Source organism: Pyxicephalus adspersus, chromosome 2 (genome assembly GCF_032062135.1).
Source record: "Pyxicephalus adspersus chromosome 2, UCB_Pads_2.0, whole genome shotgun sequence".
Lineage (NCBI taxonomy): Eukaryota > Metazoa > Chordata > Amphibia > Anura > Pyxicephalidae > Pyxicephalus > Pyxicephalus adspersus.
This window is the reverse complement of record NC_092859.1, coordinates 122,061,656-122,077,659: the sequence shown is the minus strand read 5'-3', so window position 1 is coordinate 122,077,659 and position 16,004 is coordinate 122,061,656. Positions and strand designations below refer to the sequence as shown.

Here is a 16,004-nt window from a genome sequence, read left to right as displayed (position 1 = left end):
AAAAAAAAAATCACAAAAGATCATTTCCAGTGACAGAAATCTGACCCCTGTACAGGGCTTTAGCTCTTACTAGTACGGCTTTCACTTGTATTCTCAGCATTGTTTAGATTATCCAATTAGACCCACATTTCCTCTTCCTTAGGAATGGTGACATGCCGACATTTTCACTAAAGGAAAGACAGAAGTCACTGGCACATCATTCAAAGAAAAAGGCAATCCTAGTTCCTGGTTTTCTGCTCAATACATATGGCCTCTGGAAAAAATCTTTACTTCCTGAACACAAATATTTAAAGAATGCATTACAATTCTATAATCTACATTAATAACAGTGTTCATAGGCTTGATAGTAGAGTTCATGTTACTGAATAATAAATAATATTGCAGTCCATCCTAGTCAAGCTATCTATCCTTTGATAGAGAAAAAACTGACGGTTGACCAAATTTGACTGAAAAACGTTGAAATTTATATTATTGAAGTATATGCAAACTCCAACATTTAACGTCTCTTTATTTTTTCACTTTTGGTCTGGTAAACTTACTAATGAAATAATTAGGAATTTTTCAATAACTGTAAAAACATACCAGATTATAATGTCAGAAATTCAGAGCTGTCCTGTGTATGCTTACAGTGTTATCTGAATAAGTCCAATTATATAGTTCTTATCTTGGACTACAGAATAATCAGTGTCCATGTTGTAGAGATAAGGAGTGTGGAAAGTTTTGTGCAGCTAAGCAAACAGAGAACTGGGCAGAGCCTAGGGCAGCGTATACACTTTCAAAATTTATTACTGGAAACAATGTTTCCTTTCTAGCGACAAAGAGTGACAGATGAACGAGTAAGCACACACGACCATTTTGTTCTATTAGAGGGGAGAAGGGAAGACCAGCGTGCAGCATCCTGCTGAGCTCTTTTCCATCGACTTGAATTGTGGTCCTTCACCCTCAGTCATTTGTAGATCTGTCAGGACAGATACATGAATGACATCAGGGCAAGAGCTGTACAGGTCGGATTCTCGCCCAAGACAATCCCGACCGTTCATATCAGATGAGAATCAGCTGACGTGTGCACTTAGTCTTCTTACTTGAGAGTATTTAAAGGGATACAAATGTTGAAAACTGTGTATATTTAGTAATGATGGAAAGCAGGGGTGCCCAACAGGTGGATCGCGATCTACCGGTAGATCGTAAAGGCAACATTAGTAGACTGCGGAGCCCTGCCTTTCAAAATAAACTCCTTGTACACGCTCTTATCATCTCTCGTCTGGACCACTGTAACCTCCTCCTCTCTGGTATTCCACTAACCCGACTCTCTCCTCTACAATCTATCATGAATGCTGCAGACTCATTCATCCATCCCTCCGCTCCTCTTCCGCTACATCTCTTTGTTGTTCTCTCCATTGGCTTCCATTTCACCTTACATTTCTGACATGGTTAAAAAATACTCCCCCTGCCGCTCTCTCCGCTCCTCCAATGACCTACTACTAACTTCCTCATGACACGCATGGATACAAGACTTCTCTAGAGCTGCCCCAACTCTCTGGAATGGTCTTCCTCACCCTATTCGGCTTGCTCCTACTTTCTGCTAATTTAAAAGAGCACTGAAAACCCATTTTTTCAAACATGCCTACCCATCCTCTTCTGTCTTTTGAAACCCTCACTACTTCCTACCACTACATATTTCCCATCCTATTGTGTGTAAAATTCTCCACCTACTAGATTGTAAGCTCTTCGGGGCAGGTTTCTCCCCTTTCCTGTATCACTGTCTGTAATAGTCTGTCATTTGCAACCCCTATTTAATGTACAGCGCTGTGTAATATGTTGGCACTATATAAATCCTGTTTAATAATAATAATACTGCACACAGGAGTTATTAAGTCCAAGTTTTTATTGTTGGTAGATCATTTTGACATGGTCATTTTAAAAGTAGCTCGCAATTCAAAAAAGTGTGGGTACCCTTGATATGCTAACTTTTGATTTTTTTTTTTTTTGTTCTGACCCGAGAACAGACAATTTCTAAAAGAAGTTGGGGACAATATTCTGAGCCTCTGGTTTCAGCACTCTGACCTGACCTGGAACAAGTATATATAATAGGAAACTAATAGTAATGTCAGAAATTCTTGTTCATAAATGTTTCAAGTTAGCAACTGTAACTTGAAACCCTGAAGATAATGCTAAATGCCTAGATGTTGTTAAGCAGTAAAAGGAGTTTGCTGTGGCAGAGTTCATGTTGAGTCATTTTTTTTTATAAACCCTTGTAGGCCACCAGTATATATTCATATATCCCTGTATGAGTTGGAATAGAATAGCACAGCCTGAAAACATATGCAGACTCAGGTTAAAGAGAACTCACCAGTTATCTTTATAAACAAAAAAGGGGCACTTATACCCCGGAAAAGGTGTGCAGTATATTTCTAAAAATGTTGGCCTAACAGCAGTTTTATGGATCCAAACAGTACTGTGCATTTCTGGAGCTCCAATCACCTGCATGATTCACATATGTTTTATGGTCAAGTACACCATCAGTAAAACACAGGTCTGGTACTCATGTAGAACTTTTATAATATATCATATAAAGGGCACTACTTTCGCTGCTTCATTTAAATAGTACATATGTAAATAGAGTAGATTCTAAAATTCTAATATTTTTGAGTGAATATTTTGAGCTTTGTACCCTAGAACAAATGCAGGCATTTTTTTAATAAAGGATTTGAAAAGCAATCACCTAAAGCTTGCTGGCAATGAAAGCTCCACCAACCTGGATTTTTATTAGGTTTTCTAAAAAGCCATTTTAGAGTTGAAACACCTTAATCTCCAGGCCAATGACACCAAGCTGTGTGGATCTTAATACAAGCATAGGGGACATTAAAAAAAAAAAGAAAACTCAGACAATGGTAGATATTAAAAACATGTTGGCACATTTTCTTGGTAAACCGCAGTCAACATGGTATACACTTTATATATAAAAATATATTAAAGTAAAAGAATAAAAATACAGGAATTCTTTATTTTGCGGTTCAGTTACAGGGCTCATCCACACCCCTACTTTGACTAGCTCTTTCTTCTGTTAACCTTCTCTATTCTCCTGTCACCATGCTCCTTGCACTGCAGCAGAACAGATTTGTTTCTTGTGCTGCTTTGTTTTCTCCCCCGGTTCTGTTGTATGACTGCTGGTGAATAAGACAATTGTTTTTACTTATATTAAAAAAGTGGTTACCAAGAGTGCTCATAATGATTTTTGAGAAACTGAATCATGCTTTTTCACAACACTTTATGCTTTACCAATTTCTTGCAAATGGTAAAAACTAAAAAAAAAGAAAGAATTTTCTGTTTAATGAACAAAATATAACTTTACAGCCTAAAGTATCTATTTTTAGAGATAATGCCCACCTGGGCTTCGGCAGCCACTTCTGTTCTGTCTGCATCCTCTCTAGCACTGAAATCAAGGATAAATGGATCATCCAAAAAGAAAAAAAAAACAGCTGTCCTCTATAAAAGCCTGCTGTCCCAATCCACTTAAAGGCCTAAAATAGGTGACAAGCGGCGAGGATCCAGTTTCTTGCCACCATCAGCATTTGATGTCACATCTACACATGACCCCAGAGCTATACACAAACATCCACATGACCTGTTCAGTCAGATGCCCTACACCAGTGGTCCCCAACCTTTTAGACATCATGGACCACTAAATTTACTGAATCCGGACCGCCCATGCGTGGGGAGCTGTGTATCACTCAAAGAGGAAGAAATTTCCCCCAGAGTAACATTATGGCTCGGACCAGAAACAAAACCTGCCCACCGCCCTGAGCCTGTGATCCATACGGAACACATGGCCCTTGGCCAGAGACGCGGACCACCAAAATTTTCTCCGCTGCCCTATACCACTAACCAACCAAAAATGGGTTTACTTTGGCTACCTAAAGTGTCTAGAACAGGCACAAAACTTACAGGATGGCAACAACATGTACCCACGAAAAGAGGCTAAGTGCCATCAAGCCATGAATTCTGCACTAACCTGAACTGGGCAAAAAGAGACATGGCAGGAGGAACAGCAGCCAAATGTATACACTTGGTACTACATGTATGAAGCCCAACAGAACCATCTAAAAAAAGAAGAAGAACAGGCACCTTTAAGAGAAGAGCTATCCAGTTCAGTTAACTCCAATGGCTTGAGACCCTACAGCGTCCTGGGAAAAAAAAGAAAGCAAAAGCAAGAATCTCAAGAATTCTCTTTCCCTATCCTGAGAGAGTCAGGAAGAACCATGAGGATGTAAGGGTGGGTGGGTCATTTTATTTTTCTGTGGGTTTCCTGTCGCATTCAAGTGGCAGCAGACTTTTAGTTGGGTGAAGTAGGGGGAGAATTTGATTCAACATATAATTCTGACATTTTGCTAGTCTCATGCTTTCATTTCCTAATTCTCTAAAGTACACATTTGGTTGCTGCTCTACAGCAATCCTCTAAACATAGCACAGTCTCCTGTACTAGTGGAAGACATTTTTTGTTTACTCCCTGAATTAAGAAGAAATGCAACTTTGCTTTCTGACCAACTACCAATGTTTCAATCTTTCAGGGCTCTAATCCAGCCTTGCAGCTCTGCGGCTTCAGATTTCCCTTCTGGATTCTGAAGGGACCAGACATTATGACGTATCCACAATATGAAGGCAGCGATGCCCGAGAGTTGGAATACTATGGGGGGCATCTCAAGATGGATTCAAACACACCTGTATACACGCAATCTGTTAATATGCTCCCCTGTTGCCGTAATTTTTTCCTCTACGCATTTCCCAAAACGTAATAATGGTATACAGTGAGACAACCAGTCATTTACTCTGTTGTGCCCCCAAGAATTTTCTGACACCTCTACACACCCTATTCTAAAAAAAAAAAAAAAAAAAAAAAAAACCAATGGTTGTTCAAGATGTTTATCAACATTTTCCTTTTTTCGGACGCCTTTTGACCAAGCATGTTCACAGTACCGTCAATAAGCTAGAAAGATCAGCTGAAAAACAAAAACATTTTAGTGATCTATATTTAGATTTTTTTAGGGATTTTTTTTTTAAGCCAGCAAAGCCAGACAGTACTGGAAATAGTAAAAAAGGAGAAATGGAACATGGACAACTGGAGGTTAGGAATAAGTGTAACACACGACCATCAGCATTGAGGTATCATAAACAATAAACATCAAAGAAACACACTGCATCACACAATTGCAAGTAAAGCACAATAACTGTAACACAATAGTGTGAATTGGCTCCATAACAAAGGAGCAAGGGAAGTACTCATATTTAGATTATCCTTACTTGAACTGGTGAGTCAAGGTGAAAACCTGCAAACAATTATCCATTTATACAGTTCTGCTTACCATTTGGTTTGTGGTGCAACATAATTTTTTTATAAATTAGCAAAATCAATTCTGAAAATATTTTAAAAGGTTTACCCTAGATGAACTAAAAACATTCAGAGTACAAGAAATACAGAAATAAATGTTGGGACCTTTTATTCATTGCCCCACTTACTAGATTGTAAGCTCCTCGGGGCAGGGTCCTCTCCTCCTGCATCACTGTCTGTATTAGTCTGTCATTTGCAATCCCTATTTAATGTACAGCGCTGCATAATATGTTGGCGCTATATACATGCTGTTTATTAATAATAATCATCATGTCTCCACCTAGCTAACTAGTGGAGCCTCCTCAAAATGTATAACTTGAATGTAAGGGACAACCAGGTATACTCCCCCCTTCCCTATCCCACAATCAAGTTTTAGTCTAATGTATGCAACACTGCAGTCACCAAATTTTGCATATACAAATTGGTGCTCTTAAGAAAAAGCTGTGGTACCAGAGGGTGCCTTCTGTGTAACTGTAGGGCTTTACTAACTAATGAAAGGCCTTGGTAAGTAAAGCTGGTAAAGTAATACCAAAGGCAGAGTTTCTCAAGAAGGGTCCTGTAGAACCCTAGAGTTTCTCCTGAGGTTGCCTTGAGTTGTAAACAATGGTGGATTGACCTTCTACTTACACAGACTACCGTTGCAAGGTGGCAATTTTCTATTACCTAACAATGAGTCACTTCTACCTAACAATGGATCACTAGAGCTAGAGAACATCACATTATGTCTTCTCTGCAGTTATTTATAATATTCATGAACTAATGAAAATAATTTTGTAGGGGGTTGGTTAAAAAAAATATCTGCATTGGAGGCCATATTTGCTAGGTATGCCCTGAACTTTTATTTGAAACTTTCTTTAAATGCAATGAGCATACCACTGTACAACGGACTGTAAGTAAAATCCCTTTTAGCTGGGGTCCTCGGAGAACCTGCAAAATTATTTCAAGGGTTCCTCGGGTATAAAAAAAAGTTGAGATGGGCTGACTTATAGCCCGCAGAGTGTTCTCCCCAGCTCCTTTTAGCCGGGCACTTTTCAGTATTTTAGGGGTTAGGTGCCTAGTTTGTAGCATTAGGCTCTGAACTGAACTCATTATAAAGATTTGCTGCATTATAAAGAACATTAAGAATAGCTAATTGTACCTACGTAGTAAGCTGGAGGAGGGAGCACACACAAACCACTTTTTGAATATATTTCCCCTTAAAATAGAATGCACTTCCTTGGTGTAAGAAGATGCCTAATCGCTCCTTTGTATTCTGTATACCTGCAGTGTGATATTAAGGAGCTGCTGTCCCTCACTATTACTTTTTATTTGAAGTGGCCTTTAGTGATGACTTTACTGTTGCTTATTAGCGTTTTGCTGAAGGTTCTCACAGTGCAAAGAAAAAGCCCTGCTTCCACCAAGTTGACCATTTGCCCACAGAGATACAGGGGCAAAACAAAGCATTTTAAGTCCGTAACAGAGAAAGATCAGTTGCAGGGAGGCCATATGCAATGCTGGGAACTAGTCCTTTCCCCTGTGTTGGGCACAGCTTCTATAGTTCAGCCCCTTTTATGGAGTATGGTTAATTTAACTTTAGAGGAGGGGATCTTTGTGTTCAATATTCAAGGGATTACAGAAAACCCCATGTACCAGATAAATAGAGGAAACTCAGATTTTCAGCTTCGGTGTTCGGGATTTAATTAACAGGTCACAATGCAGTTTCACTTCTTGCATGGAACTAATCTATACATTTATAGACAAAACAACAAATCTTAATATGAACAACCAAGGCTCAAGATGCATCTCAATACAAACAACAACAGTTAAAGCCACAAAGAGACTGTGACCTGCAGTTCCACAACAGTTCACCCCTGCCTCGAAACTGCGTGATCTGGCACAGCTGGCACCTTGTCAGCTTAAATACTTGCATAGTAGTGATGGTTATTAGGAATTAGTCTCTGAACATTTGCTAGTGGTTTATAGCTACTCTTTCCTAGTACAAACAACAAGAACATGCCAATGACAAGAAGCTGCTGTGAAAGCTACCTTTTTTGATAGCTGAAAGACAAATAATGGAATCGGATACCCATGTGTGAATGACTTAGGCTTAGTCTACACGGACATTTTCCCCAGCGTTTAACCTGAGACTTTAAAAGGCTTTTGAAATTCCCAAGCACGCCAATAGGCTAATCTACACCAGCACGTTTCCATGTTTTTGGGCATTATATATAACGCTCCTCGTAGCATTGTAAAAATTGAAAACGCGGGGGAAAACCCAGGTAAGCACATCCATTGATTTTAATGGGGACGTTTTACCAAAATTAGAAGTGTCTGAAACGTAAACTCGGGGTAAAACGTAATAAAAGTGCGGGAATAGGTGTTTTCCAGCAGTTTAAAGGCAAACTTTAAAAAAGAGTGCATAAAGACCCAAATAAACGTGGAAGGAACGTTTACATATGTTTTTAAAACTGGCCGTGTAGACCCAACCTTAAGGACAACAATCTGCTTTTAGCCTTGATCGGAGAGGTAGAAATGAAGATTGGAGAAAGGGTTTCTAAAAACAAAATGAGAAAAGTAGCTTCTAAACAAAAACTGCAACTTCGTCCATAGAGCACACCAATGTGGACTTTCAGCAGATCACCAAGCTAGTGAAAAAGTCTCATAGATGAGCCATCACAATGTAAGAGGTGGGCCAGAGACCGAAACCTCACAAGTGGGTAACACAACCAATTAACCATAGTTTGCTAGGTGCTTTGCTGGACATCAAAGAAGGCAAATTGGCACATGAAGTTGCCTTTGCTTTGGATAAGTGACCACAAGTTCATCTAAATGAGCCATGGTAATTTAAATCCTGTTTTTAAAAACCTAGGACAGTTACTTCTTGCAATTACATTAACTTTTTTTGTATTTAAATTGAATTCAAGCATAAGAATAGCCCTTCCTACACTTTTGGTCAGTAGGAGAGGGAGCCCCTTACACTGGGTCACCATTACCATGGTTCTGACTTTACCAAGTAAGGTTGATGCCCAACACTGGTTAAAAAGGGCAGTTCAAAAAAGTGACGAAAGTAAACGTGCTCCTTATAATTTAATGTGTTTTTTTTAATTGTTCTGGTGATTAATTTAATGTATGTGCTGACTTAGGCCAAGCAGATTGAACTTTTTGCTGGAAACCCCTCCAATAAACGAAGGCACTGAAATGAGTAGCAGAGCACAATTATTCAAACAATGAATCAATTTCTGGGAAAAATACAACATAAATAAAAAGGTTTTGTGCAATTAGTGCCAGAAATTGCTCAATAGTCGAGCAATCTGCTCCAGGTTGAGCAGTTATTATCTGGAGAACTAAAAATATCCTAATTTAGTGAAAATGCATTTTTCTTGCATATTTTATTTATGAACAGTTCAAAACTCATAGATCAAATATCATAACCAAATCTCAAACACAGCAAATCTCATAGTATCCTATTGCAGGTATAATTCTACCCCAAGATGCCATGCATAACAATAGGTTTGTATTTACCTGGAGGACATTGTTCTTTGGACAACAGTACAAAATCAGTTTTTGTGTTTTAATACTAAATTACTGGATTTCCCCACAGAGAGACAGATGGCAAGATTTGTTCTTGATCTTCAACAGCTGAACACAGTACTGGCTGTTTAGTTAGCTTTATTAGGCATTTATGTTGTAATTCATATTGCATCTTGTTCACTTCTGAGTTTCCTAAATGCTGATGTTCTTTTATTGCAGGATTTGAGTATAAGCTGCAATTAATACTGGCGGGTTTTATACAAGTTTCTGGTGTCATACTACAATTAGTAGTAGATTAAAGTTCTATAGTAGACTAGATTGAAAAACAGATTTAGTTTATAATTAAATCTCTTCAGTCCCATATAACCCATTGACCAATTTCTGACTATAGTGACCTCCTGCAGTTTACGGCCTCAAGCAGGAGATCTTGTCCCAAACTGTCTGCATGGTGACTTTTCATAGTCTTGAATGAAAAATACCTGTGCTACTGGAGTTCAAGGAAGGTTATTTTGTGGGAAGGATTGAAATCAATTTTTTTAAGTATTTTGCTAGGTAAAATAATATATCTCTACATCTACAGCAGACACAAAGGGAAGTCCGTAGCCATCTTCCCTCTGATGCACCAAACTACTTGCACACACACACACACACACACACACACACACACACACACACACACACACACTTTGAGTCTTCTGTTAAAAGATCTAATTGAATCCTGAATTATTTGTGCTCAAATGCAAAATCCCATGTAGGCTGTCTAGGTTAACCAAAGGCTCCAGCAGAAAGTTAAAAATGTAGGCACCATCTGATTACCTTCATCTGGGCACTCTGGAACACGCCATACATCAGCAACATGGATGTACCCAATAGCGTGCCAATGTAGAGATGCAACAAGGTAAGTAGTGAAGTACAGATATACCAGGTACAAATTATTTCAGGAAAGAATAAATACAATTGGCATAGGTCTTGAAACTTATACAACCCATGTTCTCTTACAGGGCTGTCAGGGGTTCTCCTGGTACTGGCTATATCAGGTGTTAAACCATGTGTCTTAATGCATCTTATATTGCGAGTTAAAGTTCTCCAATTTTTACAAAAAATGTATCTGTACCATTCTCTTTGAAGCGGTGCACCACCACAATTGTATTTCTGTACTGCACTGAATTTTAGGTGAACCTGAGAACAATGGAATGACATAGAAAATAAATGGCACTACTTCTGCACGTTAGCCTAGCTCATAGGTATGAATGGCCCACTGAAAAAAAAAAAGGGAATATATAAATTACCCTTACCTATGTACCTCTGATCCTGTAATCTGCCAACTGAAAGGCAGCTTCTAACACCTAGAGTAAAGGTGCGTACACACTTCCAATTTTTATCGTTCCAATCGAACGATGAACGATCGATTGGGCAAAAAATCGTTCGTAAAAAAGTAACCAACGACGCCGACGAACGAGGAAAGTCGCTGGAAACGAAGGACCGGACCGACGGATCGGATTGGGCGACGATCGTTGAACATCGTTCGTGTGTACGGTCGTTCGTTGATCGTCCATGGTCAGAGCATGCGTGATGAACGAACGTCCGTTCACTTTCCTGTCGTGCACATAGTTCCTCTATCGTTCAAACGATCGTATCTATTGTGTGTACAATATCTACGAACGATCATGTCGTTAACGCTATGTGCAGGATCGGTGCTATACGATCGTTCATATATATCGTGCATGAACGTTCGTCGTTCGTTTTCCAACGATAATAATTGGAAGTGTGTATGTAGCTTAAGTAAAATTTTAATCTATTAGATCAGTAGATGTGGATAAGTGTTATTTACACTAATCCCAAATTCTCCTGAGCCACTAATCCTTGGGGGTCATTCAGTGTGAAACAATACATTAAACGTTAGAAACAGGAATACAAAATATTTACATCATTCTGGGGACACCAGTGTGCATTGGTTGGCCACTTAATGTAATGCTTCCAGCCACCAAGAGAAGAAATATTAAGCAACATGCAATCATATGATGTTTTAGCTTTGATACTATAAAAATGTTCCAAGACAAATAAATCTGGAGAAAGGTAAAAATATTTTTTTTAGGTATTTATTAAAATAATGAAAAGAAAAAAAATCCTTGTACAAGCCATCTTTATTATTACTAATTACACCAGGCTATCTGGGTGTAAATCATGTTGTCTAAACATCATTTCTTTATTATTTGAATGTTTTTCAGGCATCTATTTCTTCTGAAGCTTTCTCACTTCCATTCACTTTCTTAATACTGTCTGGCCACCAACACTGCAATGCCTTAAACTCCAGAGGGGTTACTGCAATTCCATTCAAAAAACATTTTGCAAAGGGCACCAGCAATATAAAGACTGAAAATACCCAGAGTTATGCTTTAATAAATCTCAGTTCCGGGCAGTCCCTCTCATGTTCTTTGTTCACAAGGATACCAAGTACAGTCACTGATATCCACTGTTCCCGAGTTCACATGACGAAACAAATCATTTTTAGAAAAATTACAAAACGTTATCCATGTAATGACACACACCAGGGACTGAACTTGAAGTACAGTGTTTTGATTGCTGCTTTCCTGTTCTAGGTACTTGATATGATGAAGCAGTAACAGTAATAAAAATCAAGAAAATCATTATGAATCAGTCACCTGGGGACACTCACATTCAGGGAGATTAACCGCTTGTATAAAATGTCAAATGCAGCAACTGCAATCCAAGGTGCGGAATGCAGCAGCATCTTCTGGCATGATCTCCACCATTACTGGAAAACATTGGAATCTCAATGAACGATCCTTAAATTCCACACTTTGGGAAAATGTAGCATTTACCAGATATACAGGTGCTCTATAGAACCTGAAGCATTTTGCTGCCATTCAAAGAATTATGTATATTGGAATATATGTTGTATTGTCATTGGGAATTGTTCAGTGCTTAAAATATCAAAAAAAAAAAAGCTCTAGTCTTACTTTTTCTTTTGTCATTTAGTATATAAATCAGAAATGAACACTAGGATATATAAGCATACAACTGCAGTCTACACAATATGCCTTCTGATCAGGTTTGATCAATAACCTCCTATAGAATATATATTTGTATATGTTACTGTAAGGAATTTATAAAACAATCAGGACCCTTTCATGTGATTCTAGACATATCCTTCGAGTAGTACAATAGATTTGTATATAAATACATACTTTTTCCTTTGTTGACCTTTTTTAATCTTTCAAGCTAGGTTTCAAATTTGCACCAAATTTATATTAAAGGGGCATTCAGATAGATATGAAGCATGTATGATGAAGGAATAAAGGGACTTTGTTACCATTGCTCATATCCACCATCCATCTACAGCCGCTGACTAATGATTCTACACTATTTGCTGGTGTTTTCTCGCAGACACACGAATGTCATCATGCTCACATGGCCCCCCAGAGAGAGATATTCACCTACTCTGATAAGTCATCCCCCTCCTGCATGGATCACACCACAAGCCCACCACCCCCTCCGCACACATCATTTGCTACACTGTAATGTCTCAGGGGCATTTGATAAGAGCCATCATCAGGACCACATGCAAATGAAGTCACTCTAGTAGAGACCTTCATCATTTCATAACAGAAGAACAATAACGCAAAGCCAAACAGGAAACTAAATAGGTAGAGCTTAATGTCCCCGTTTGAAACTGATATTTCATCAATGATAGATGAGTGACGTGGGCTATAATATTTGGTTATCACAATGGCACACCACGAGTCTAAATCTCTCTTTATCTAGAGAAGGAACCAAAGAAGCTTTAAATAATAACTTACAAAGTAATTGACAATGAAAGATTTGACTCTAGCTCCCTACCTTTCATCAATATGCCACCTCCTTTGACAACTCTTGATGTGTTGGATTTGATGTTAATGAACGTTAGCCTACTATAGAACACTCTTGTGTCTACTACATTCTATTCACGTGTTTGTTCTTTAAAAACCATCACCAGCTCTTCACATTGCCTTTTGTACTACAGAAGGCTTTAAACTTGAAGAAGTGTATCCTGGCAATATAGATCAGTCATTCAGAATCAAGAATGCACCCTTCTTCAATGTCATCCTGACACTGCTTACCCATGTCCTAATGCCATAATAAATCTCTGCCACTTGTACTATATAAAGTCATGATGTCACATTAGATGCCAGTCAATAGTGTCAGCTAGGCAGGAGGACCACAACAAGCTGGTCATCTGAGATCCCTCTTCAGCCAGATACACTTGTGGGCAACATCTTCATTACATCAGATGCCAAATAAAATTGCATGTGAGTTTTGGGGGGCCATATGAGGAATATAGTCATCAAGTCAGTACATGGATCCTTCACACGCAAACACACTAGTGGGAAATATCCAAAACACACCAGATGCCAATTAATAGAGTCCACTAATCTTAGAAGGACCCCACCAGGTAGTCATCCGGTCAGCCTAGAGATTCTTCCACCACCGAGACAAACTGGTGGCAAAATCTGCAGGAAACCAAATGCCAAACAACAGTGTCTGCTAATCCCAAGAGGACCAATATAGAAGACATCTGGACCAGCCAAGTACATTTTTGGGCAGAATCTACTAAGCATCAGATGCCACCTATTAGCGTCAGCTAATCTTAGCTGGATCACACCAGGTAGTTGTCTGGTCAGTGATCCTTCACCAACCAGGCACAGTGGTGCCCAGTATCTGCAGGAAACCAGATGCCAAGTAATAGCGTCTGCTAATCCTAGGACAACTACTGGGAGAAATCTGGTCAGCCCAATGATCCATCACCAGCCAGGTACACTTGTGGGCAACATATATAATACATCAGACGCCAACTAAAAAGCATCTGCTGATCTTAGGAGTTTCACTCCAGGTAGTCATCATCACAGAAATCCTTCACCAACCAGGCACACTGGTGGGCAATATCTGCAGGAAACCGGATGCCAAGTAAAAGTATCTGCTAATCCTAGGAGGACAACTACTGGGAGAAATCCGATCCATCACCAGCCAGGTAAACTTGTGGGCAATGTCTATAATACATCAGATTCCAACTACAAAGCATCTGCTGATCTTAGGAGTTTCAGCACAAGTAAGTCATCTGATCAGCCCAGAGATCTTTCACCAACCAGGCACACTGGTGGGCATTATCTGCAATGCATCAGATGCCAACCTAAAGTGTTTGCCATAGGAAGACCACACCAAGCTAGTGACCTGAAACCCCTCTCCAGCAATGTCAGCTAATCATAGTAGGACCACTTCTGGTAGTCATTGGTCTAGCCTAGAGATCCCTCAGCAACCAAACCAATACCTGCCATACAACAGATGCCACCAATCTTACCAGGATCACACACCAGACTAGACACCAGTCCACAACACCTGCCATACATCTGGCACTTACTTTGTCCTGTTTGGGGTCTTCCAGTTGTGGGGCCACAGCTGTGGCAGGGGGGGACTTGATGGCACTTCCTCCAGGGCTGGAAGAGTTAGGGGCAGTTGGGTTGGTGCTGCTGTTGGGACTAGATGCCCCTTTTTCTGCTGTGTCCACTTTGATGAGCCTGTGCTTTGGGGACACATATTTGACATCTGGAGAAGGAGAGGATGGGGACTGGGCAGCAGAAGCTGGGGGTGCAGTGGGCAGTACAGAAGAGTTTGGCAGAGAAGTTGAAGCAGTGTTACTAGAAGTAGTATAGGGGTCCTCGAAGTCCCTTTCTTTCTGCAGCTTGTATGCAGCCAGAATATCCGGCTGTCCCAGTGGAGGGAATTGTAGTCCTGTGCTGTGCAGGTGATGGTGGTGGGATTGTCCTCCCCCTGCCAGGCATGGTCTGTAGTCCGGTTTAGGAGGGGCAGGAGGCGGCGGTTTGGAGCTCTTGAAGCCCAGGTGTTCCTTGATCCATTTTGCCATGCTGCCGGCGCATTGCTGTCCCGTGCTGGAGGCTGAACCCGAGCTCCCCCTGCTGCTGAGGCTGGCACGGCTCGGCTCGGCTCGGACTGTCCTACTGGCCTCCACTGACTGCTGTTGTGTTCCGCTGGCTGAAGCCGGGGAGTGACCGCTCAGCAGCATGAGTTACAGGGCAGAGTCAGGGAGAAGCGAGCCAAACAATCCGAAGTACAGAGGCGTGCTGAGCAGCTGATCTAATGAATGAGCGGAGTGTGCCCGGAGCACGCTATATACACACTACTATGCACGGCCCCGTGTGCGACATCTAGCGGCCGAGTCCATACATTACACCCACTCAACTCCCTGACAGCTCTCTCCTGCAACTCTGCAAGAAGCCAGAGATATTCCTGAAAGAATGCATGATATTCAGCAAGATATTCATGTTTATTCATTTTATATCTGGCTGATCGGACACTACCAGGGCTCTATTTATAAATCACTGTCCAAACCATTGAAAATATATCCACCTGGAGAATTCTCCAGCAGAGGATGTTGACTGAATGTCAGATTTATTGCTGAGTGACATTGCAATCCCAATGTTATGTTTATTGTTTCACTTTGTTAAATGTTTAAATATATTTATTTTATTTTTAAGTATTTATTACATTTTCTTCATAATGTAAATTGAAGTTAGGGCATGTACAGACTAGCAGTATAAAATGTGATGCCCACTCCAAGGTATATACAGGCAGGCACCTGACAATGGTAACAAGGGGGGTAAATGGTTCAGGCATTTGCAAGTGCTTGTGGAGGCATTTATTTGTAAGCAGAATTTTTTTTTTACTTTTTTAAAATTATAACTTTAAAAAAAAAACACTACAAAATGCCTAAACACATCTGGATACCCCTGATAGGTCCAAAGCAAGCCTGTGGGTCCCCGTCCCGATAGCAGTGTACAGGCTTAATATTCAGCATTCGGCCATTTTTCCCAGCATGATCAAGATGGGTCCAAAGGATGGTTCCCCCTCAGGGAAGGGATTAAAGAGGAACTATACTCAAAACACAAAAAAAAAAAAAAAAAAAACACCTTCAATCCAGCCTCACATCTGGTCCTGCGTCATCCTGGCATCCGTCCCTGAACCAGTGCTCCGAGTGCCACCATCTTTATCTTCTCTTCTGGGTTCTTTATCTTACGTCACCTGATCCAGGCCC

The 16,004-nt window shown here is 40.2% G+C and overlaps 1 protein-coding gene across 1 annotated transcript in view; it reads right to left on the bottom strand.

Annotated features, from left to right (window-relative positions):
- Window positions 1-15,049, bottom strand: part of LOC140324404 (uncharacterized) — a 43,586-nt gene extending 28,537 nt beyond the window's left edge. The window contains exon 1 of the mRNA XM_072402272.1: window positions 14,313-15,049. Within this exon, the coding sequence (XP_072258373.1) occupies window positions 14,313-14,975 (663 nt within the window). The 5' untranslated portion in view covers window positions 14,976-15,049. The remainder of the gene's footprint in view (window positions 1-14,312) is intronic.
- Between the last annotated feature and the right edge of the window lie 955 nt (window positions 15,050-16,004).